Source organism: Sinocyclocheilus anshuiensis, unplaced genomic scaffold, assembly GCF_001515605.1.
Source record: "Sinocyclocheilus anshuiensis isolate Anshui unplaced genomic scaffold, SAMN03320099.WGS_v1.1 scaffold84, whole genome shotgun sequence".
NCBI lineage: Eukaryota > Metazoa > Chordata > Actinopteri > Cypriniformes > Cyprinidae > Sinocyclocheilus > Sinocyclocheilus anshuiensis.
Genome location: NW_015557076.1, coordinates 93,866 through 116,469, shown reverse-complemented (window position 1 = coordinate 116,469; position 22,604 = coordinate 93,866). Strand labels below are relative to the sequence as shown.

Sequence of the window (22,604 nt, the reverse complement as noted above, 5' to 3'; positions counted from 1 at the left end):
GCTGCACGCTAATGGCGGATGGAGAAACGCTAGCGCTGTGGAGGCGTTCGTCAGCTATGCCGTGTTTTGCTATCGTGAATTTGGGGCCTTGGTGTCGACGTGGATCACCATTAACGAGCCAAACCGGTTAAATGAGGCGTATGCCGAGGAATGGCAAACAGTGGCACGTCACTTGCTATTAGCGCACGCGAAGGCGTGGCACATTTACGATGCGCAGTTTCGACGGAAACAGGGCGGGGCTGTTAGTTTGGCTCTCCATGCGGATTGGGTTGAACCGGCCAATCCATTTTTAGAATCTCACAAATCTGCCCAGCAACAGTTTTTGGAATTCGAACTGGGTCGTTTTCTCGACCCTCTGATTGGTGGAGGGAACGAGGGGCGTGGCAACACCTCCGATGATGAGAGGGCGGAGCTTAAAGGGGCGCTGGATTTCGTCGCTCTTAATCACTTCACGACGTATTTGGTGTTGCCATGGAAACAGCCGACGCCACTGAACCAGGAGCACGGCTGCGCTCTGATGATGGATGCCACCTGGAAGGTGTCGCACCGGGGACAGGCGCTCGTGCCCTGGGGCCTCCGCAGGATGCTGGGATGGGTGAGGAATCGCTATGGCGACCACCTCCCTATCATCGTCACGGCAACAGGGGTGGACGATCAGGCGGTTCATGATGACCAGCTGAGACAGAGCTATATCAGGAGCTACCTGCAGGAGGCGCTGAAAGGTGAGCGGAGTCTGAACACACCTCGTTTTCAGACCAGCACGCCCATAATCGCACAAATGGGCAGAAATGCATTTACTGTTTAAAAAACGTGGCGCAGGACGTGAAAATGACAACTGCGTAGCAAAAAACACTTTCGCCACGCCTGGTGCCGCATTGCGCCGAGTGTATAATAGGGCCCTTAGAATTTCAGAAGAATTTTGTTTTTTATTATTTAAAAAAAATCATTGAAAGTCCTTTCATTATTTCATCATTTTAACTTATTGTTCTTGTTGTTGTTATTTATTTTTTTAATTATTTATTTATTTATTTTTATCCATTTGTTATATGTAAAATAAGTGCCCACTTTTAGCATTTGGTTCCACTATTATTTATTATTTTTCCACTAATTAATTTTCATAATAAGAATTTAAAAATATATTTCATTCCTTAAAATAAACCAGCCAGTTCTGACATGAATCAGAATCTGAATATATGTATAAGAATTTCAGAAGCACATTTTTGTCTTTTTAATTAAATAATTTTTTATATTTAATTATATAGTTAGAATTAAATTTGAATATAACGTAAATATTTCAACATTTAATTAAAAGTTAGGCAATTATTTTATTGTATTATTCTTACTTTATTGTTATTGTTATTACTGTTGATATTATTATTATTATTAAATTATTATTTTTTATTTTGTTCAATTTGTTATTAAACTAAATATTAAATAAATAATTGTTATTAAAAAATATATATTTTTTACAATGTTATGTTATGTAATATATTTAAATATCTGTTAATTAAAAGTTATTTAATTATTTTGTTGCATTATTTTTTACTTTTTTATAATTATATTTGTTATTATTACTGTTGATATTATTATTATTATATTTCATTTTTGATTATTTTATTCCATTTGCCATATATAAAGCACTACAGTAAGTGCCCACTTTTAGCACTTTTTCCATAATTTCCATTCATTTTCTTAAGCATTTTAAAACAATATTCCATTCCTTAAACCAAACCAACCGGCTCTGAGATGAATCAGAACAGAACAACATTTGATTTGAAGCAAAACATTGGCAGCTTGTTCCCTCAAATCTCTGAGATATTTTGGTCTTCATGATAATATGGGGTGTGCTCAAATATATAATCGTTAAATATAAGCAATATAAACAGCGATGCTTGCCTCATCAAAGAGCACTAATGAGCCGTGATTATGAAACATGTCCTCATTATATCTGATAACAACATTAGAGATTAAAGAGCCGTGTTGCAGATTGCTAGCGAAGCACTGTGTGTTATCTAGTGTTATCTCTTTTACACGCCGTAATCAGCCGCTTCCTCTGAGGTTTGACATCAGGGTCAAAGCTCGCACCGCTGTAATTCTGTCTCAGAGCTGTTAATGAGCAACCTTTGAGACGTTATGAGCACACAGGGACACACGGGTGTCATGTGGATGCTGTATGATCCTTGAGCCCAGTGCGTCTGCTTTTACAGTGTTTGTGCGGATGTGAGTCACCGTCGCTTCACGCTTTAGTGTGTGTGTGATCTGATAGATTACATGATAAAGCTGTGAACAACAGCACCTGTTTTTACCTGCGTGTGTATTTGGAAAACAGTGCGTGCTATCAGGGTTTTCCCAACTGAGGAAACACTGGCTAATAATAATATATGAATAAATTTTTTTTTTTTTTTTAATAAAAATAATTCAAATAAAATACATAATAAAAAAGATTAAATATTTTATTTATTAAATAATTTGTTTGTCATGTGACCATTAACTACATCAGAGAACCACGAACGTGCAGCTGTTAAATTATTGAAATACTAACTAAATCATAACATTTTAAATTAAAATGAATAAATTATATTAAAATATCAAAATAAATCATTTTAAAATGTAAAAATAAAACACTTACTAAAAACGTAAGCCTGCATGTTGTGTGACCGTTGACCAAATGAAGAGAACGGTGAACATGCACAATCATAAAATGTAAAATTAAAATGAATAAATAATTTAAAAATATCAAAATAAAAGACTAAAAAAATGTTTTACTTGCATGGCATGACCATTAACCGACATCAGAGAGCCATGAACATGCAAATGTGTTGTTAAATGATTGAAGTATTAACTAAATCATAAAATGTAAAAAATGTATAAATAGTTTTAAAATATCAAAATACATACTAAAAAAATTGTACAAAATTATTTGCCCGCATACCATGTGACCATTGGCCAACATCAGAGTACCATGAAAATGCAAATGTTAAATTATTGAAATATTAACTACGTCATAAAAATAGTAAAATTTATAATTTTTAAATATCAACAAAAACAAACACACAAAAAATTTTGTTTACCTGAACCACGAACATGTGAATGTTGTTAAGTATTAACTACATCATAAAAATGTCAAATTAACGAATACATAATTTTAAAATATCAACAACAGCAACAAAAATACAATAAAAAAATCGTTTACCTGAACCATGAACATGCAAATATTGTTACTGAAATATTAAATACATCATAAAAATGTCAAATTAACGAATACATAATTTAAAACAACAAAATAAAACACTTGCTAGAAAGATAAAATATTCTGTGTACCTGACATGTGACCACTGACCAATGTGAACTTTGAAATATTAACTGAATCATAAAAATGTCAACTAAATCAATAAAATGAATGAAATATAAAACAAAATCTAAATAAAACACTAAAACCAAATATTTTCTTTGTAAATTGTTGAAATAATTAACTTAAATTTAAATATTACTTATATTTAAAATACTTAAACATTAACTTAAAATTTCAAATATGATTAAAATGTCACTTATTTTAGGTTAAAAGGGGTTCGGGTGATTAAAAAAAAAAGGAATCCCTCTGTTGGATGATTTTTGGTTTGAACTGAACATTGCAAATATCAGAGTGATTATAATGCAGATTTTGTTTGGTAATTAAAAGTCCCTCGATGTTGCATCATTAGATTCACAGGTCTTTGTTTTGTGTGGAAAGAGTTATGAAACAGCATCTATAAATTTACAGTAAATGCATTTAAATTGTATTTACAGTTTAAACTGAAATAAATAAATGTGACTCTGGAGCACAAAAGCAGTCTTAAGTCGCTGGGGTATATTTGTAGCAATAGCCAACAATACATAGCATGGGTCAAAATTATAGATTTTTCTTTTATGCCAAAAATCATTAGGATATTAAGTAAAGATCATGTTCCATGAAGATATTTTGTAAATGTCCTACCGTAAATATATCAAAACTTAATTTTTGATTAGTAATATGCATTGCTAAGAACTTCATTTGGACAACTTTAAAGATGATTTTCTCAATATTTAGATTTTTTTGCACCCTCAGATTCCAGATTTTCAAATAGTTGGATCTCAGCCAAATATTGTCCTATATTTATGCAGCTTTCAGTTGATGTTTTTTGAAAATTTTGAAAAATTGACCCTTATGACTGGGTTTGTGGTCTAGGGTCACATATAATGTTATAAATAGTGCTAGTGATGATTGATCTCTTTCTGTTCGCTCCGAGCAGCTCGTGAGTTGGACGCCGTCAATCTGAGAGGGTTTTATATCTGGAAGCTTCAGGACCTGGAAGCTGATCAGGAAGCTGATCTCCAGTTCGGTCTCTTCAGTTCCGCCGCTCATCACTCTCGACCCAAAGCGTCTGTCAGCGTGTACCGGGACATCATCAGCCACCGCGGCTTTCCGTCCGCCGCTGACCTGCGACCTTTGACCTGCCGGGGCGCGGACAACGGGACGAGCTGCGAGCTCTGCACACGGATCGCAGAGAACAAGCCGCTGCTGTTCTTCAGCGTGTGTGTGTCTGTCAGCGCATCCATGCTCGGCGCGCTCGTCATCATCTCTGTGGTGAGGAAGAGGAGGAGGAGGAGGAGAACGCCGATTAACGTCAGAGTCCAGCAGAGGTTCCCTTTGATGAGGGTGGCTCACGGAACGGGACTCCTGCGCCATTAAACGTTAAAATTAATGGAATAGTAGATCATTTACTGACTCTCAGGTCATCTGAGATTAGGATGAGTTTGTTTCTTCATCAGGTTTGGAGAAATGCAGCATTTCAGTGTCTCAGCAATGGATGCTCTGCAGTGAATGGGTGCCGTCAGAATGAGAGTCCAAACAGCAGATAAAATAGTCCAAAACAACTCTAAACAAATATGTGGCTGGATTTTGATGTGAGAGACAACAGGAGATGGAGTTTTTCACTGGAAGCGTTATTATGGATTATGGACTCATATTTTAGGTGGAAGAAATGGTTTGATGTTAAAAACGCCTTGATGGTGTTTTCTACCATCTACCACACGGACTAGACCATATCTTCTGAACACTAGGTGGCGCTGTCTTCAAACTTTTCAGGCACCTTCAGGACACACTGATCATGATTTCCACCAAATTTTCAAGTCCACCAATGTTATCTCTTTCCCCGCCAGCGTTTTTGAAAAAAGTTGCCAGCCACCGCCAGCGTTTTTGCTGATTTTCACTAAAATTTCATGGCCTCCTGTTGTATGTGTTGTATGAATATCTGAGCATGCAATACACCAAAATAAAGAACAGAGCCTCTACTTTTAAACAAAAAAAATAAAAAATCAGTTTTATTCTAGCTTCAAAATATTTTTTTGATCAACACTTGAATGTAGGTAAGTTTCATAAAAAAGCTACATTTTGATCAAAAGGCTGAGAAAATCACATTTTTATCAAGACTACATTGGATCATATCCAGTCATATGATCAAAGCAAAGATGCAGTAGATTGCTTCCATGAATGGGTGCCGTCAGAATGAGAGTCTGATAAAAACATCACAATAATCCACAAGTAATCCACATCACTCCAGTCCATCAATTAACATCTGGAGAAGACACAAGCTGAAACTAATCCAGCATTAACTCTTTCCCCACCAAACACTGGATATTCCGGGTTTCCGTGTTTTTGCAGAAACGAGCGATCTCGTATGTATGCACATGCATCTGAAAAACAATGTGATCATCAACAATAAACAGCATATAAATGAAAACTGCCTAATGTTACCGAGTGAAATGTTGATCCCGGAAATGTTCAGGACTGTGAAGGTTTGGGGGTGTTGATGGAAGCGATCTACTGCATCTTTGATTTGATCATATGACTGGATATGATCCAGATGTAGTCTTTGATACAAATGTGATTTTCTCAGCTTTTTGATCAAAATGTTGCTTTTTTTTATGAAACTAACCTACATTCAAATGTTGATTTAAAAAAAATGTGAAGCTAGAATAAAACAGAATTTTGTTTAAAAGTAGAGGCTCTGTTCTTTATTTTGGTGTATTGCATGCTCAGATATTCATACAACAAAATATTCTGGAGGCCATGAAATTTTAGTGAAAATGATAAAAATGCTGGCGGTTGCTGGCAACTTGAAAAAAAACGCTGGCGGGGCAAGAGTTAAGTTTATTATCCAAACAACAGTAAATTCTCAGCAAATTTTCATTTTTGTTTAAACGACACCATATAAACGCTTTGACGTATTGGCACAAAATTTGGTGGAAATCATGATCAGTGTGTCCTGAAGGTGCCTGAAAAGTTTGAAGACAGCGCCACCTAGTGTTCAGAAGATATGGTCTAGTCCGTGTGGTAGAAAAATAAATCCACCAAGGCGTTTTTAACATCAAACCATTGCTTTCAGCTAAAATATGAGTCCATAATCCATAATAACGCTTCCAGTGAAAAACTCCATCTCCTGTTGTCTCTCACATCAAAATCCAGCCACATATTTGTTTAGAGCTGTTTTGGACTGTTTTATCAGCTGTTTGGACTCTCATTCTGACGGCACCCATTCACTGCAGAGCATCCATTGCTGAGACACTGATGCAATGCTACATTTCTACAAATCTGATGAAGAAACAAACTCATCCTAATCTCAGATGACCTGAAGGTGAGCACATTTCCAGCAAATTTAGATTTTTGGATGAACTGTTGATTCAAACACAGGAAAATATGCATGAACAAGGTGGAATCTCACCCAAAACACTGCACATAATTAAACATCAAATATCTCCAGAATGATTGTGTCACATAACGCAGCAGTTTCTCGTTCAGTGTGGACAGATGTCTGTCACATTTCATCTGATTCAGAGTTGAAACATTTAGAAGTAAACCAGCAAACACGATGCACTTTAAAATGCACACGTGTAAGTACAGCCAAAAGACCTGAAAAGTTTCATGTGATAAAAGTGCATACAACCCAAACCCTAACTAAAGCCGGTAAACCCTGTAACTTTCACACCATACATGCAAGGATACAAAAAAAGCACTTGTTCTATCCAGAACAGTAGTCCCACCTCAAAATAAGACACTATATAGCTCAAATAATGCACATTTTTGCTTTAACAAAAACACAAGCATCACATTTCTGCTTTAAATTCTCAGAATGATCCCTTCATTTAGTTCCATTGTAAATGCTCGACTCAAGATGACTTTGAGTGATTGAATTCGACTGAATTTTGAAAGTGAAGGAATAATGGGACGGCTGATGGGAAAATGGAAACTGTTTAATGATGAACGTGTGCTGTATATTCTGTAATACTGTAAATAATAATAACATAAAAAAAATATTGTTTAAAACTGCTTAAGACCAAGCTGTATCAAACCATCCATACAGAAATGTAATATATGACAATACATTGTCCTATATCAAGTGCAATACATGTCATTTTCACCTATGTATATTCTCGGGTAGATGAAGATATACCAACGTTTTTGTAACCTTTTAAAACTTTTCTAATTATGATATGAAAAGTGGACATTTTTAAAGTTTTTAGAAAAAAAAAAAGTTTAAATGTAACATTATATTTTAGATGAAGATGTTAGAATGTTGTAAGAAATGTTATTGCAACCTTCAAATAATGTGCATGCATGTGTGTATATATATATATATATATATATATATATCACATTTAAGAACGTCTCTCAAATGCATTTACTAAAATATTCTGCAATTCGAGATCACAATAGGGATAGGCCTAAGGCTCAAGCTGATATGTCATTTTTATTTGTAATTGAATGCACAAGTAAACGTGAGCACAGTGCACTTGTACTAGAAAATATGTGCTAATTTTTCGTTAATTTGTAAAGTATGAAAATGAAACCATGTTTAAATGCATAAAATAACTCATTTATGTGCTGTTGACTTTTTCACATTAGTGCATGTGTCACTCTGACACACGTGTTTCAATTGTAAAAGAGCACACAACAAACGTGAAGATCACACGTGTGCGTGTACGAAGCCTTAAACACAGTTTGCTCCCCATCCCACATTAACAAAACCCCACAATACAGCACAAATACAAACTACAATAAAACCACACATCCCTCGTCCGACCCCCAAATCCCAGCTGAGCCTCAGGTACTCCAGGAGCGTTCATGTAACTCCAAATCTTCCCTCGATTTCTAAGTCTTTCTGAATCCCTAAAGGTTTTCAGTGCTGCCTTTCTCTCGGGTTTCGCTGTTTTTGCGTTAATTTCTTCCTGTGTTCATGGAGAGCTCAGCCTCGTTGAATAAAATCAATCCCATGCAGTGCCAAAAAGCAAAAAAATCTCCAAATTCAAATTGACACGACAAACTTGTATTGCAGGAAGAGAAGTAACGAAAATAATAAGATGTTAGGTGTATGTTAAGTAAACTCTATATTTACAATATAAACACTTTATTTGTGTTAAAAATGTGATTTTGCTCCCATTACATCCCAGGTTACCTCTTTGGTGTATGGTGGGAACATGCAGTGACATTTTGCTACACATTAAATTTCTCACACTTAATTAAACGTAGGCTACTTTAAAACAAAACTGTAGCAGTGCACAAATTGAGTACAGATATGCAAACATTTTAATGTTTATTTCAGCTGTTCAAAAGTAGGGGGGCACCACTTGCCAACACAAATGAAGAAAAGTCACTTTCATTAATGTACATTTTCATTTGTCATACAACTATATGTACTTCAACTGGGCTTTATGCATTTTAGAATAATCCGTTACTCTCATACATTATCATTGTTTTTACATAATAAACTATATTCCTAATGCATATATGAAACCTATTTATTTTGATTTGCTGTAAAGTTGCTTTGCAATGATTTGTATTGTGAAAAGCGCTGTACAAATAAACTTGAATTGAATATGTATTTTTTGTAACGAAATACCACATAAAAAATCATCATATTAACATATGAACACATTTTACTACAGAGATTCTGTGTTGTCAACATGTCAGTAATGTTTTCTAAAGGTACCGCTGACTTGAGCAGGTTGCAAAATAAAGCAACTTCTCATACCTCAATGAAAGGTTGGCTTATAATCTCCAGATCACTAGTGAAGCACAACGACTCTACAGTGAGTTGACTCTTTTAATAACAGATGTTGTGAAATTCATGAATGTCTTGAATGATCAAAATGTATTATTCTTTTAATGGATTTGGTTTTTCTAGTCATTTCTATCAGCAGCCAGTACTGGTATTTTGATACCACGGTAGTGAATGATATTTACATTGTACTCTTCAGCTAACAGGGAACATTAATGTGGAACATATTCAGGTGAGGTAACCGGTTTACTGCTAACTAGTGAAACACTCCATTAAAATGACGAGCTGCAGCTCAAAATACACTCTTAAAAATAAAGGTGCTTCACTTTATGGAACCATTTAGACAAAAAAGGTTCTTCTATGGCATCGTGAAGCACCTTTATTTTTAAGAGTGTACATGTTAGATGGAAACATTGTGCTTTATGTTCAAGTTTGTACTGAATTCACTATATTTGAAATAGTTTGACACTGCAATTCAGTTGAAAATCAGCTGAAAGCATCCAGTCTCTCACACCATTGTAGTGGTTGTGAACCACTTGTGCTTTGACACAATCTGTATTGTTAAAAGCGCTATATAAATAAAGGTGACTTGACTTGACTTGAATTTACCAGTATATATTGTAATTAATATTTGAGAAATTATTGTTGTATCTGATTGTATTAGTCTATAAAGAGTGATAGTCAATGTAAAAAGACCAGATGGACACCAAACAGGTGAAATGTGATGAGTTGATTCACTGAGAATGATTCAGTTGAGTTGTATGTTTGTTTCAGTGCTCATGAATCAGTGATCTGCTGTTTTATGTAATTTATCTTCATGGAATATATACAGATGTTATTTACTGATATTATGTGGAAGTATAATAAAGTTATGAATATAAATAAGAATATATTATTTTATATTTCAGATTTATGTGTTCTCATTTATTAAAATATTTTCTATAACAATATTTCCCCCGGGTAGTTGTGTCCTTTCAACTGTGACTGTGTGTTTTGTGGCCTGTATATTGCTGTATTGTAATATTGAGTTTATTTACCCACGGTGACCCTCCTTTTGAGGTCATGAAAGAGCCTTGAACGTGTCTTAAAGTCTTTAAGTAATTAAATTAAAGCGTGACACCATAGCACATCCACGATGGAGAACAAATGCAAATGCACACACACACACACTCACACTCACACACTCTCTCTCACACACACACACACACTCACACACATACACATACACACACTCACACACATACACATACACACACACATATACACATATACACACACACACACACACACATATACACATATACACATATACACACACACACATATATATGAGACCCTGGACCACAAAAGCAGTCTTAAGTCGCTGGGGTCACTTCCCCCCCCCCCCACACACACACACACACACATCTCATTAAAAGACCAGTGGGAAATGCTATGGACATGTTATTATGTTTATTACTGACTTTTACGTCCAGTCCTTTCCTATACAGTAATAGAGTAAGACATTGTACTTTTATCCAAAGAGACGGCACTGTTTATCAATGGGACACTCAGGTTTGTTGTGTTTGTCTGCGGTTCTTCTCATGTTGATGGAGTTCAGCCTCCTCAAACAGGATCAGTCCCTCTAGTGAAGAAACGGAGACATTACAATAACAGTTCTGAGCAAGGTTTGACTGGTTAGCATGAGCTGTAATTCATAATCACACCAAATTCAGATTGTTTTATTAGCATGACATACTTTTGTATGTATTGCCAAAGCACTGCAGGAAGAGGAGAGAGAAAATAAAAAGACAACTTAATAGACACATTTGAATGTTCTTAGAATATTCAAAAACTAAACATTCAAATAACATTCTCTTTTGTTAGTAGAATGTTGCAGAAAGGATTTAGTAACATTTAAATAACATTATAATCACGACATTTTGATGTTCTTAGAATACTAAAAATAGACATTCAAATAACATATTTGAGTGAAATAAAGTTAGTAGAAAACGAACTGTCGTAAAAAAAAAAAACATTTTTGCAACCTTTAATTAATGTTCTAATCGCAACAAGAAAACTGGACATTTCATCATGTTAGAAACATTTCAAAACAATGTTCCAACAAAATTTTTATAACCTAAATTTGAATACAGTTTCTACAGTGTTTGTGCAAGTCTTACTAATTTCCTGATCTGTTATTTGTGGTTGAAATGGTCAAACTTTTTTATTTATTTATTTATTATTTTTTACAAATTGACAGTTTTATTCATCAACACATTAAATTGAAGAAACAGTAAAGACATTTATAATGTAAAAAAAAATAATCGATTTCAAGTAATCTGAGTTTTCATTCTGTATCTCTTAGATTGTGGCAGTCGTGCAAAACAAGGCCACTGAGGAGAAAGTGGCTCCTTTATCATTTAGAAAAACAAAACTGTAGAGTGAGTCTGTTGAGATGAGTTTTGATGAGATGAGTATTTCGGGAAGTGAAAGAAGAAGTGTGGTTAGTTGGTGGTGAATCTATATTTTAATAGTACAGGCTCTCTGCGGGTCTTAAAACGTCTTTTAAATGTCTTAATTTGCCCTTCCACAAATGAAAGCCTTAAAAAGCTTTCAAACCAAAGTAGAAAGTCTTAAATTCATAAAGGTATGGTATTAAATGTTGCATGCATGCAAAAAATAAAAATGGTCTCGTTTTCCTGCCCTAACACCCTTAAATCAAGATACATTTACTTGCAACATGCAAAATGAATTCAAATGTAATGGAGATCTGTTGGAAGTTGTATTTTCAAACTGTTGCTAATGCAGCTCATTTCTGCTGCCTACGTGTTTATGTTTAGAGAACATATTGACACATTGTGTTCATATTAGTCCTTAAATCTTATTTACTTGGTCTTAAAAAGGTGTTACAAATGGCCTTCGTAAAACCTGCAGTTTGCATGTCTGAAAATCATCAGGACCTGTTTGTAACAAACCCCTTAAACTGAGAAAATACAGACTGTCACTAAGGGTTTCTTAACTGTTTTCCTTAAGCTGTCTGTTGCAATCGGTTGCAGATAATCACTTTATCAACACTTTTTTTAGATGAAATAAACTTCTCATTTAATTCCTCTGAAGATGATAAAGCAGGTTGGCAAAAAAAAAAGTTAAATGAAATGAACAAAAAACTTGTCCTTTTATGGCATCAAACCCATGACTGCCCTATAAAGATTTTAAGTTTTTTATAAATGTCAGATAAAGAGGAGGATCCTGATGATCAGAAAGATATTTAAAGACGCATCCGTCACCTGAACATTCATGAGATTCTCAGCTCACACGGTGAGTTTGATTCTGGTCATTTTTAAAATGATGTTGTTGTTTTTTTGCATGTTTGGATGTTCATGTTCTAACAGAGTGATTGTATTTACTGTGTTTCAGGTGCACCTGATCCTCTGAGCTGGACGTCTGAAGCGATGATCACAAACATGATTGTGAGTTTCTGTATGTGAGAATGTGAGTGTGATTTTGTCAGACGTCGATCATCAGACTCAGATCTTGAGTTTGTGTCTCTCAGGTGTTGCTGTGTTTGTCTGCGCTGTTTCCCGTGTTGATGGGCACTGAAGAGGTCAAATCAGATTGTTTTCTTGCCAAAGACTGCTCTGATGTTTATTCGAGTGGGAAAAATGCGAGTGGCGTGTACACTGTCATCTCAATGGATGGGCCGCTGCAGGTCTACTGTGAGATGGTCTCCAGTGGAATAAATGACAGAGGACACTGGACGGTACGCATTTCACTTTGAGCTAGTGTTTGATTATCTTCAGACCTGATTTGATCAGCAGATGCACCTCAGAGTGATTCCCATGCAGCTAACGAATGCAGGTTATAAAAACGTCGTGAGAACATTGTTTTGAAATGTCCATGATTAGATAGTTAGGTTGAGAGTTTTGCAACATTCTAGTACCTGTATTTTCACCCAAAATGCATTATTTAAATGTTTATTTTTAATATTCTAAGAGCGTTAAAATGTCCAGATTTTTGTCTTGAATGTTATTTAAAGGCTACAAAAACATTTCCACCAAAATCATAATTTTATGTTAATGCTTATTTTTTTATATTCTAAGAATGTTTAAAAAAAAACAGTTTTCTTGTCATAATTGATACCATTTGCATAACATGTGTGACCCTGGAGCACAAAAGCAGTCTTAAGTCGCTGGGGGATATTTGTAGCAATAGCCAACAATACATTGTATGGGTCAAAATTATACATTTTTCTTTTATGCCAAAAATGATTAGGATATTAAGTAAAGATCATGTTCCATGAAGATATTTTGTAAATTTCCTACCGTAAATATATAAAAACTTAATTTTTGATTAGTAATATGCATTGCTAAGAACTTCATTTGAACAACTTTAAAGATTATTTTTTCAATATTTAGATATTTTTGCACCTTCAGATTCCAGATTTTCAAATAGTTGTATCTCATCCAATTATTGTCCTATCCTAACAAACCATACATCAATGGAAAGCTTATTTATTCAGCTTTCAGATGATGTATAAATTTCAATTTCGAAAAATTGACCCTTATGACTGGTTTTGTGCTCCAGGGTCACATATAGGCTATTATTAAGTATTATACAAATAGTCACTTAGTGCTTTTATTTGTGCTCTACTTCTGAGCATGAAATGTTTGTTTTTTGCAGCTGTTTGGTGACGCTAATGAAATCACACAACAGAATTTACATTTGTTGCTAACGAACGCCTGTCAACTTTCAGAATAAAACGTTTTTTAATGTCGTAAAAAGTCAAATAGGTAAATGACGTGAAATGTTGATTGTGTGAAAGCAATGAATGATTTCTGATTGTCTCAGGTGATTCTCAGGCGGATGAACGGCGAGGTGAATTTCTTTAGGCCGTGGGAGAGTTATAAAAAGGGTTTTGGTAATAAAGACGGCGAATACTGGCTGGGTGAGTGTTTTTGTGACGTTTTGGACTCTTGGAAAACTTGGACATTTAATCAGGACTGCAGTATAAATGCTGACTTATATTTGTTCTTTGATTTACTAAACTGGTTTCCGTTCATGTTTTTAACAGGTTTAGAGTTTCTTCACCAGCTGACGCACAGATATCAGTATAAACTTAGAGTGGATTTGGAGGACTTTGAAGGGAAGAAGGCTTACGCTGCATACGAGTCTTTCTCAGTGGACTCTGAGGCTGATGGGTACAAACTGCATGTGAGCGGCTTTGTAGATGGAGGAGCAGGTGAAACAAACCACAGACGTTTCATTTTCCAGTTTTTGGTTGTGTGATCCTAATGATAAAGGAGGAATAGAATCTTTTAAACCATGCTTAAACTAATGCTTTTTTAAGTTATTTAAAAAAAAAAGTCATCTTAGACGTCCAAATGAAGGTTTCTCCTTTCTGCAGGTGATTCTTTGAGTTATCACAATGGAATGAAGTTCTCCACCTTTGACAAAGACCAAGATCTTTGGAGTGAAAGCTGCGCTATGAAATACTCTAAAGGAGGGTTTTGGTACAACGGTTGTGATTATACAAACCCCACTGGTATGTATTTGTGGGGGAAAGATGATGGCACTTTATATATTGGGACTTCCTGGTACTACTGGAAGAACAGCTATAAATCTATGAAGTCCATCAGCATGAAGATCAGACGCGTGATGTAGAGCAGGCTCACAAACGCTTCACTGCAGCTTGTGCACATCCACGTCTTCATGCATACATGTGGATCTTTCTTAAAATATGGTGACAAATCAAATTCATTGTCCTCTTAAATAAAAATGTGTTGAAATTGGGTTCTGCATGCTTTGTCTGCTTTGACTTTGAAGCAATAAATGTTTATGCAAAGCAGTATGTTGTTTGTGTGTTTTTGAAGTATTAACCAACTAAGGAGGCAATGCTCATGTGGACTTCACGTATGATTTAAAATAGTTTATTCGGGGTTTGCGAAGGTCAATTTTTGTAACGTTTTTAAGAGTAAATCAAATTTAAGGACCGAATTGAAGGGAACACAATATGTCAGTATGTTCTCTAGGGAGCAGAAAATGAGCTGCATTAGCAACAGTTTGAAAATACAAATTCCAACAGATCTCCATTATGTTTTAATTCATTTGACAAAAAAGCTTGAATATGGAAATAACTTCTACAGCATTCTGCAGAAAAGTACTGTTCTTCCTCAGTGTTTTTGTCTTGTTTTCCAGTGCAAATACAGTTTGAAGCTAAATGACATGTTTTCTGAGAAACTGATGAAAATGAAGTGAGTTCACGATTAAAACGAACAAATATCTGCCAACAGGCTCAGAGAAATCAACTTAATTCAAAGGGAAAACATGTTTTCATAGCTCACTGTAGGGCTGGGCGATAAAACGATAACAATATCACTCATTAGAACATGCAGAAAGTAAGAAATACATTTTTCTATTAAGATATTTATTTTGTTAAGCAAAAATGACTGGAAAGTTGTAAAGAATTCAAAAATGTGAAGTGTTTTTGTCTTTCACTTAGGAGCAAAAATGTGCTTTTAAACTAAATAAAGAAATAAAGATTTGACATTTATTGTGATAATTATAGATATCGACTGATAGGAAAAATGTTATTGTGATCATTCTTTAGGCCATATCACCCAGCTCTAGCTCACTGACAGATATTTGTTATTGTTTCGAGAATAAACTCACTTAATTTTGTTCACTTTCTCAGAAAACAAGACTTCAACTATCTTCATTTTGCATTTCTAGTAAACTTGTCTTGATTTAAGGATGATTAGATATTTGTACTGGAAAACAAGTCAAAAATACTCAGCAAGATATTCTTTTTTTTTTTGCAGTGCATGCAACATTTAATTTTAAGGCCTTAATTTGTGGAAGGGTGAATTAAGATTTTTTAAAGACCTATAAACCTAGTTTATTATGCAAAAACAGTGATAACGTATGAGAGTAAGCTAGTAACATTATTCTAAAATGCAAAACCTATATATATATGTGCTTAAAATAAATATGTACTTTTATCTGGACCTTGGCCAGGTATGAACTGGCGATAGATAGAACTGAGATTTTTGTTTTCAAATGTTTAGGTGAATTTTAAGTGAATATTGTAAAAATGAAGTGTTTTAAAATTAGTGCATTTACTTTTGTCAGTTTTGTGCTTCTCATTTGCCATCATTAAACTGTACCTCTGCTACCTTCTGGTTAATTTCTAACGTTTTCTTAAGAAGATGCCAGTGATTTTAGCAGGTTGCAAAATGAACTGACTTCTCCTTCTGTGACAGCTGAACCGTGACTCACTGAAAGATATTCAAGATTGGCTTAGCATCGCTGGATCGCTAGTGCGATGAAGTTGAAGCACAACTATGACTTTGATGATGAATCAAAATCTTCATATCGGGTGTTTTGAAACTCTTCAAATGTTTCATCAAAACACTGTGGCTTTCCATCCACCCCTGACCTGCTGCGACCTTTACCCTGGACAACAGGACATCATCATCATCTCTGGTGAGGAAGAGGAGGAGAACGCGATTAATGACGAAGGGCCGCATATACTCACTTCCTGCAGTGAAAACATCCATCTCCTGTTGTCTCTCACATCAAAATCCAGCCACATATTTGTTTAGAGCTGTTTAAACGCTGCTTGATCTGTGCAGATTTCTCTCCTGATTCACACCAGATCACTTTTTCGCTGGAGGAAGCGTTATTATGGATTATGGACACGCATTTTAGTTAAAAACATCTTGATGATGGATTTGTTTCAGCTTTTGTCTTCTCCAGATGTTAACTGATGGACTGGAGTGCTGTGGATTACTTGTGGATTATTGTGATGTTTTTATCAGCTGTTTGGACTCTCATTCTGACGGCACCCATTCACTGCAGAGCATCCATTGCTGAGACACTGATGCAATGCTACATTTCTCCAAATCTGATGAAGAAACAAACTCATCCTGATCTTGGATGGCCTGAGTGTTTACTGTGCTTTGGTATTTTTATTCCTAGTTATTTACCTAGCGGCAAATATAGTCTCCCACATTCACAGAAAATAGCTTCGGCATTGCAAAATAAGGTGGATAATTTCACATGATATGTGCAAGGATACAAGAAGGCCTTTTTTCTTTCTGGAACAGTAGTTCCACCTCAGAATGACTGTTTGGACACTATAGAGATTTTAAGGAAGAAAGGCCCTTTCACACCACAAACGATAACGTCTCGGTTACGTATGGTAACCCTCGTTCCCTGAAGGAGGGAACGGAGACGTCACGTCGGATGACCGACGAATTGGGATCTCGCTTAGAGAGACCAATCTACTTAGAGTGTAAACTAAACGAGCCAATGCACATTGGCATGCGATTATTGCATCCAGCTGCCGCTGATCACAGCGTGAGTATAAGTAGGCAGCAGGGCCCGAACTCTAGGCACGAATCGTTGACCGAAAATGCGTGCAGGTCCCCTACCCTCTTGATGGAGGCCAATGCCAGCAGGAGCAAAGTCTTCATAGAAAGAAATTTCAGTTCGACCGTCTGCAAAGGCTCAAATGGGCCCTGCTGTAGTGCTGTGAGCAGCAGAGTCAGGTCCCAAGAGCGTATAGCGGGGGGGCGTGGAGGATTTAGTCTTCTCGCCCCCTTAAGGAACCTGACGACAGGGTCATGCTTCCCCAGCGACTTCCCTTCTACGGAGGGGAATTCCTTACCGTGACCGTAAGACCAGTCCGCCCACTGAGAGAAAAAGGGCACCCCCGGCTGCCACCAGAGGGAACCCCAGATTTAGGCAGTGGCACGAGCACTCCGCCCCCTTGCAGGTAATGGAGTCTGGTCCGCAACTCCGAGATGGTCATACCCCCGCAATGGGAGCATGAGTCATCCACGAAAGCCACCTCAGCATGCTTCATGCCGAGATACGAGAGGCAGCGATCGTGACCATCACCCGGCGCCAGGTAACGACCGCACCCAGAAACATGGATGGTAAGACATCAAAGACGCGTCTTTAAAAAGACGTTCCACCCGTGAAGCTCTTTTAGATGGGAATTGCTCTTTTAGTGTGCTGAAGCGCACAAGGGAGATGGCCGTCTGCAACACACACAGGGGGTAGTGCAGCCTGATGTGTGCAACCCACTCGACATGGGAAAACCACCGCCGCTGAAGCGCCGTACCACCAGCACGAGAGCCCACGAAGAGCGTGCTTGACTGTAGCTTTTTCTCTAAGCAGAAGGTCAGGAGCAGAACAATAGAACCGCTCAGCTCCGAAGCGAAAAGCTGAATATGCGCTGCATCTGCTGCCTACTTATACTCATGCTGTGATCAGCGGCAGCTGGATGCAATAATCGCATGTCAATGTGCATTGGCTCGTTTAGTTTACACTCGAAGTAGATTGGTCTCTCTAAGCGAGATCCCAATTCGTCGGTCATCCGACATGACGTCGAGAGTGACCGACTGAAAGGGAGCTATGAATATTACTGTATTAGCGTCCACACCAACGCATGAACATTCTGTTTATTTGCCGTCTGTCTCTTTAAATGCTCGAGCTCTTTAAAGTCGAGTGAATTCTGATTGGCTGTCAATGTTTTTATCGTTCAGCAGCTGGAAAAAAACACTTTCTCTTTGAAAGGGAATCCAACGATATCATTCCTTTTTCGAAATTAGAACGACTTTTAAAAGACAATAGTTTTATCGATGTAGTTCTTGGTGTGAAGTGCTATAATGAAATTGCATGCATCATATTTAGGCTTTAAACTCTGCAAAATGATTTTGATTGAGATGTTGTGGAGCTTAAGTTAATTTGAACACAGAGCACTGCTTTTTTGTATAATTTGTGTAATATTTTTGATGCATACGTTAGGGGGCGCTGCTGCATCTGAGTTCCCCTTCTGGTTGATTAATGGTTAATTGCACACCTGTGGACAATAAATACAGTAATTGTTGTATGGTTTTAAAAAGGGAGTGGGGAAGGATAGCGTTAGTGAAATCATTCAATTTGCATTTATAGTGTTGCTGACATACCTTCAATTAAAATATGGGCAATTACATATGTAAATTCATATGCCTGTATGTAAGTATTTTCCTAATTCATAAATGAGACCTGTTTAGTTGGTTAATAATAAAAAGTCGTGAACCCAGTTTCAGCATATTGTTTTTTAAGAGGACAAGGGATTTTTCAGGAACTTGTCAAATTCTTATTTATATATTTTTATGCAAGACAACATGAGTGAAACTATTTCATATGTGGGGTTTCTTGACGTTTTAAAATATTTTTCATCATTAAAAGTGAAGGGAATTGTTTGTCACCATATTTTAATAAAGATCCACATGCATGCATAAAAGTTGTGGATGCGTGCACAAGCTGCAGTGAAGCATTAAGGCTCGTGAAGCACATATGAAGGACGGAAACCCTGCTCTACTTCACACGTCTAATCTTCATGCTGATGGACTTCAGAGAATTCCAGCTCTTCTTCCAGTAGTACCAGGTGGCTCCAGTATTTGTCACTCTATTATCTTTCTCCCACAGATAGTTACCAGTGGGGTTTGTGTAATAACAATTTTTGTACCAAAATCCTCCTTGATAGTATTTCAAAGCGCAGTTGTCTCCTAAAAGATCTTGGTCTTTGTCAAAGGTGGAGAACTTCATTCCATTGTGTGGACTCAAGGAGTCACCTGCAGAAAGGAGAAACTTTCATTATAGAGGCACTTTCACCTGGACATCTAAAATATATATATTTTTTTTTTTAAATAAATAAAATAGGTTTTATTAGGTTTTAAACATTATGGTTTAAAAATCCTTTTAAAATTCCATTACTATCGTTTTATTTGATTAAATTCTTCATTATAAACATCTGTGGTTTGTTTCACCTGCTCCTCCATCTACAAAGCCGCTCACATGCAGTTTGTACCCATCAGCCTCAGAGTCCACAGAGAAAGACTTGTACAGAGCGTAAGCCTTCTGCCCTTCAAAGTCCTCCAAATCCACTCTGAGTTTATACTGATGCCTGCGCGTGTAACAGGTATGGAAAGTAATGTTAATTTCATATGCAGAATTACACAAATGTTCACGATGTATACCTGATATGCCGGTCTGTGTGTGCACCTTCCCCATGTTTTCTCCAGAGACAGACTTGATTGTGGAGAGGCAAAAGACTTCGTACACAGAATTCATCTGTTCGATGAGCGCCCGTTCCGCCTGCCCTATCGCCGAATACCTCCCTCCCACTACCAAAACTTGAGACAGGTTCTTTCTGAAATGGAAGAAAAATGCATTATTAGTAAATCCATCAGTGAATATGCATCTCCTTTGGTAATGGTTTGGAAGATTCAGGAGCTGTAGCGAGAGCGACATCCCTGGCTGATCACTTGAGTTCATTGATTCCTGACTGTCAAGATGTAACCCATGCCTTTTCATTGTCTGAATTGCAGAGTCAGCAGCACAATGATTCAGTTATTTCAAGGGTGGCCTTTTATGTCAGCAGAAAGCGCAGACCTTCCAGGCGTGAGCGTACGAATGAGGATTTGCGTGTTTTGAGATTGTTGAAGCAGTGGGACAAACTGTTTTTGCTTAATGACATTCTCTACAGAGCCATTAAAGATCCAATCACGAAGCATAAGAAGTTTCAGTTCTTGCTGCCTGATTCCCTGAAACAGCAAGCTCTTTCGGGTGTTCATGATTTGGCCCCTTGGACCCTGTCCTTAGCTCGCCAGAGGTTCTATTGGCCTGGGATGGAACGTGATGTGCGTGATTACGTCAAGACTTGTACTTGTAAGTAAAACTCCAGAGCCAGCGGCAAGAGCACCCTTGGAGAGCATCAAGACCACTACCCCATTGGAGCTTGTTTGTATTGATTTCTGGGCTGCTGAGGATAGGCACAATAAATCTGTGGATGTCTTGGTAATCACTGATCATTTCACCAAGCTAGCGCATGCTTTTCCTTGTCGAAACCAGTCTGCTAAGAGTGTTGCTAAGAAACTATGGGATGGATTCTTCTGCATCTATGGCTTTCCTCAGCGTCTCCATTCGGACCAGGGTGCCAGTTTTGAGAGCAAGCTGATAGCAGAATTTCTTGATCTTGCCGGTGTAGGCAAGTCACGAACTTCCCCGTACCATCCAATGGGAAATGGCGGAACTGAAAGGTTCAACAGAACATTGGGCAACATGCTACGATCCCTTCCTCCTAGATCAAAACAAAAGTGGCCACAGTTAGTGCAAACAATGACATTCGTGTATAATTGCACTGCCCATGAAACAACTGGGTTTGCCCCTTTTTACCTGATGTTCGGGAGGGTGCCAAGATTACCTGTTGATCTTATGTTTCAAAGTGTCCTTCGTGATGAGTCCATCTGTGATTACAACGAATACGTTCAATCCCTTGTTCTTAATTTCCTGTCTTTGCACCTCCTCTTCCCTTTCTGCACTGTCTCTGCATGGGAGAGGTGGGTTTCTAATGAGCTCTGATTAATCTAATTTCATCTTTGCTTTAAAAAGCACTTTTATACTCTGTTTAAATCATATTTGTGACATTATTTTATATGTATATTTGATTATTTCTGTATTTTCACTAAGTTTGATCAGTTTTCTGTCAATCAATGCACTTGAAGCACGTGCTAATTGCATTGCACTTTACATTCATTTAACAGAAAAGACAAGAAGGGCGAAAACACACTGTAAAGACTGTTTTATGTTTTATCAGTAAAAGAAGAGTCGAACCGTCAGCTGATGTCCGTCTGGTTACTACTCATTGGAAAAAAACACAACGCAGATTACACCGGTTACACGCGTCAGCTGATGCATGAACTCTACGCCTGTTAAAAACATTAAATGAAATTGGTTTAATAACCTTAATAGCAAACATAATCTGCATTTATACTGCAGTCCTGATTAAATGTCTTTGATTGTTTACTTTTTATCTCCCAAACATCACAAAAACACTCACCCAGCCAGTATTCGCCGCCTTTATTACCAAAACCCCATTTATAACTCTTCCACGGCCTAAAGAAATTCACCTCGCCGTTCATCCGCCTGAGAATCACCTGAAACATTCAGAAATCATTCATCACTTTCACATAATCACGTCATTGGTGTACAACCTTTGACAAGCTTTGTTCTGCAACAAATGTAGATTCTGTAGTGTGATTTCAATTACTGTTTTCTAAGAGCACAAATAAAAGACCTGAGCGACTATTTGAATAATAGTTTATTAGAAATCGTGGTGTCATTCACACTGGGGTGCATCTGATAATAAAATATCCTTCTGTGAGATAAAACACATTGAAATGCGTACCGTCCAGTGTCCTCTGTCATTTGTCCGCCGGAGACCATCTCACAGTAGACCTGCAGCGGCCCATCTACTGAGGAGACGGAGTACACGCCACTGGTACTATATCCACACGCATAAACATCAGAGCAGTCTTTGGCAAGAAAACAATCTGATTTTGACCTCTTCAGTGCCCATCAAGACGGGAAACAGCGCAGACAAACACAGCAACACCTGTGAGACACAAACTCAAGATCTGAGTCTGATGATCGACATCTGACAAAATCACACTCACATTCTCACATACAGAAACTCACAATCATGTTTGTGATCAT

General features: G+C 37.1%; 3 protein-coding genes across 3 annotated transcripts in view; 2 read left to right on the top strand and 1 right to left on the bottom strand.

Annotated features, from left to right (window-relative positions):
* LOC107676768 (beta-klotho-like) overlaps window positions 1-4,708 on the top strand; it is a 15,876-nt gene extending 11,168 nt beyond the window's left edge. The window contains exons 7-8 of the mRNA XM_016471450.1: window positions 1-722; window positions 4,269-4,708. The exon at window positions 1-722 is cut by the window's left edge and continues 15 nt beyond it. Of these exons, the coding sequence (XP_016326936.1) occupies window positions 1-722; window positions 4,269-4,708 (1,162 nt within the window). The remainder of the gene's footprint in view (window positions 723-4,268) is intronic.
* A 7,640-nt stretch (window positions 4,709-12,348) lies between these two features.
* On the top strand, window positions 12,349-14,848 carry LOC107676780 (microfibril-associated glycoprotein 4-like). Its single transcript, XM_016471463.1, has 6 exons — window positions 12,349-12,374; window positions 12,474-12,526; window positions 12,610-12,816; window positions 13,905-14,001; window positions 14,128-14,295; window positions 14,461-14,848. Exons 2-6 carry the CDS (start codon window positions 12,509-12,511, stop codon window positions 14,715-14,717), a joined length of 747 nt encoding a protein of 248 aa, XP_016326949.1. The 5' UTR covers window positions 12,349-12,374; window positions 12,474-12,508; the 3' UTR covers window positions 14,718-14,848.
* A 4,405-nt stretch (window positions 14,849-19,253) lies between these two features.
* On the bottom strand, window positions 19,254-22,604 carry LOC107676767 (microfibril-associated glycoprotein 4-like). The gene is made up of 7 exons (XM_016471449.1): window positions 22,587-22,604; window positions 22,453-22,503; window positions 21,949-22,045; window positions 21,789-21,817; window positions 20,087-20,259; window positions 19,877-20,013; window positions 19,254-19,681 (listed from the first exon to the last, which is right to left on the bottom strand). Exons 1-7 carry the CDS (start codon window positions 22,602-22,604, stop codon window positions 19,425-19,427), a joined length of 762 nt encoding a protein of 253 aa, XP_016326935.1. The 3' UTR covers window positions 19,254-19,424.

Coding starts and splice junctions, on each gene's coding strand:
- LOC107676767 (XM_016471449.1), bottom strand. Junction 22,046..22,452: donor TCTTGATGGGCACTGAAGAG/GTCAAAATCAGA, acceptor TGAATGTTTCAG/GTGATTCTCAGGCGGATGAA. Junction 20,260..21,788: donor TCATGCATCAGCTGACGCGT/GTAACCGGTGTA, acceptor CTTCCATTTCAG/AAAGAACCTGTCTCAAGTTT.
- LOC107676780 (XM_016471463.1), top strand. Junction 12,817..13,904: donor ATGACAGAGGACACTGGACG/GTACGCATTTCA, acceptor TGATTGTCTCAG/GTGATTCTCAGGCGGATGAA. Junction 14,296..14,460: donor CTTTGTAGATGGAGGAGCAG/GTGAAACAAACC, acceptor TCCTTTCTGCAG/GTGATTCTTTGAGTTATCAC.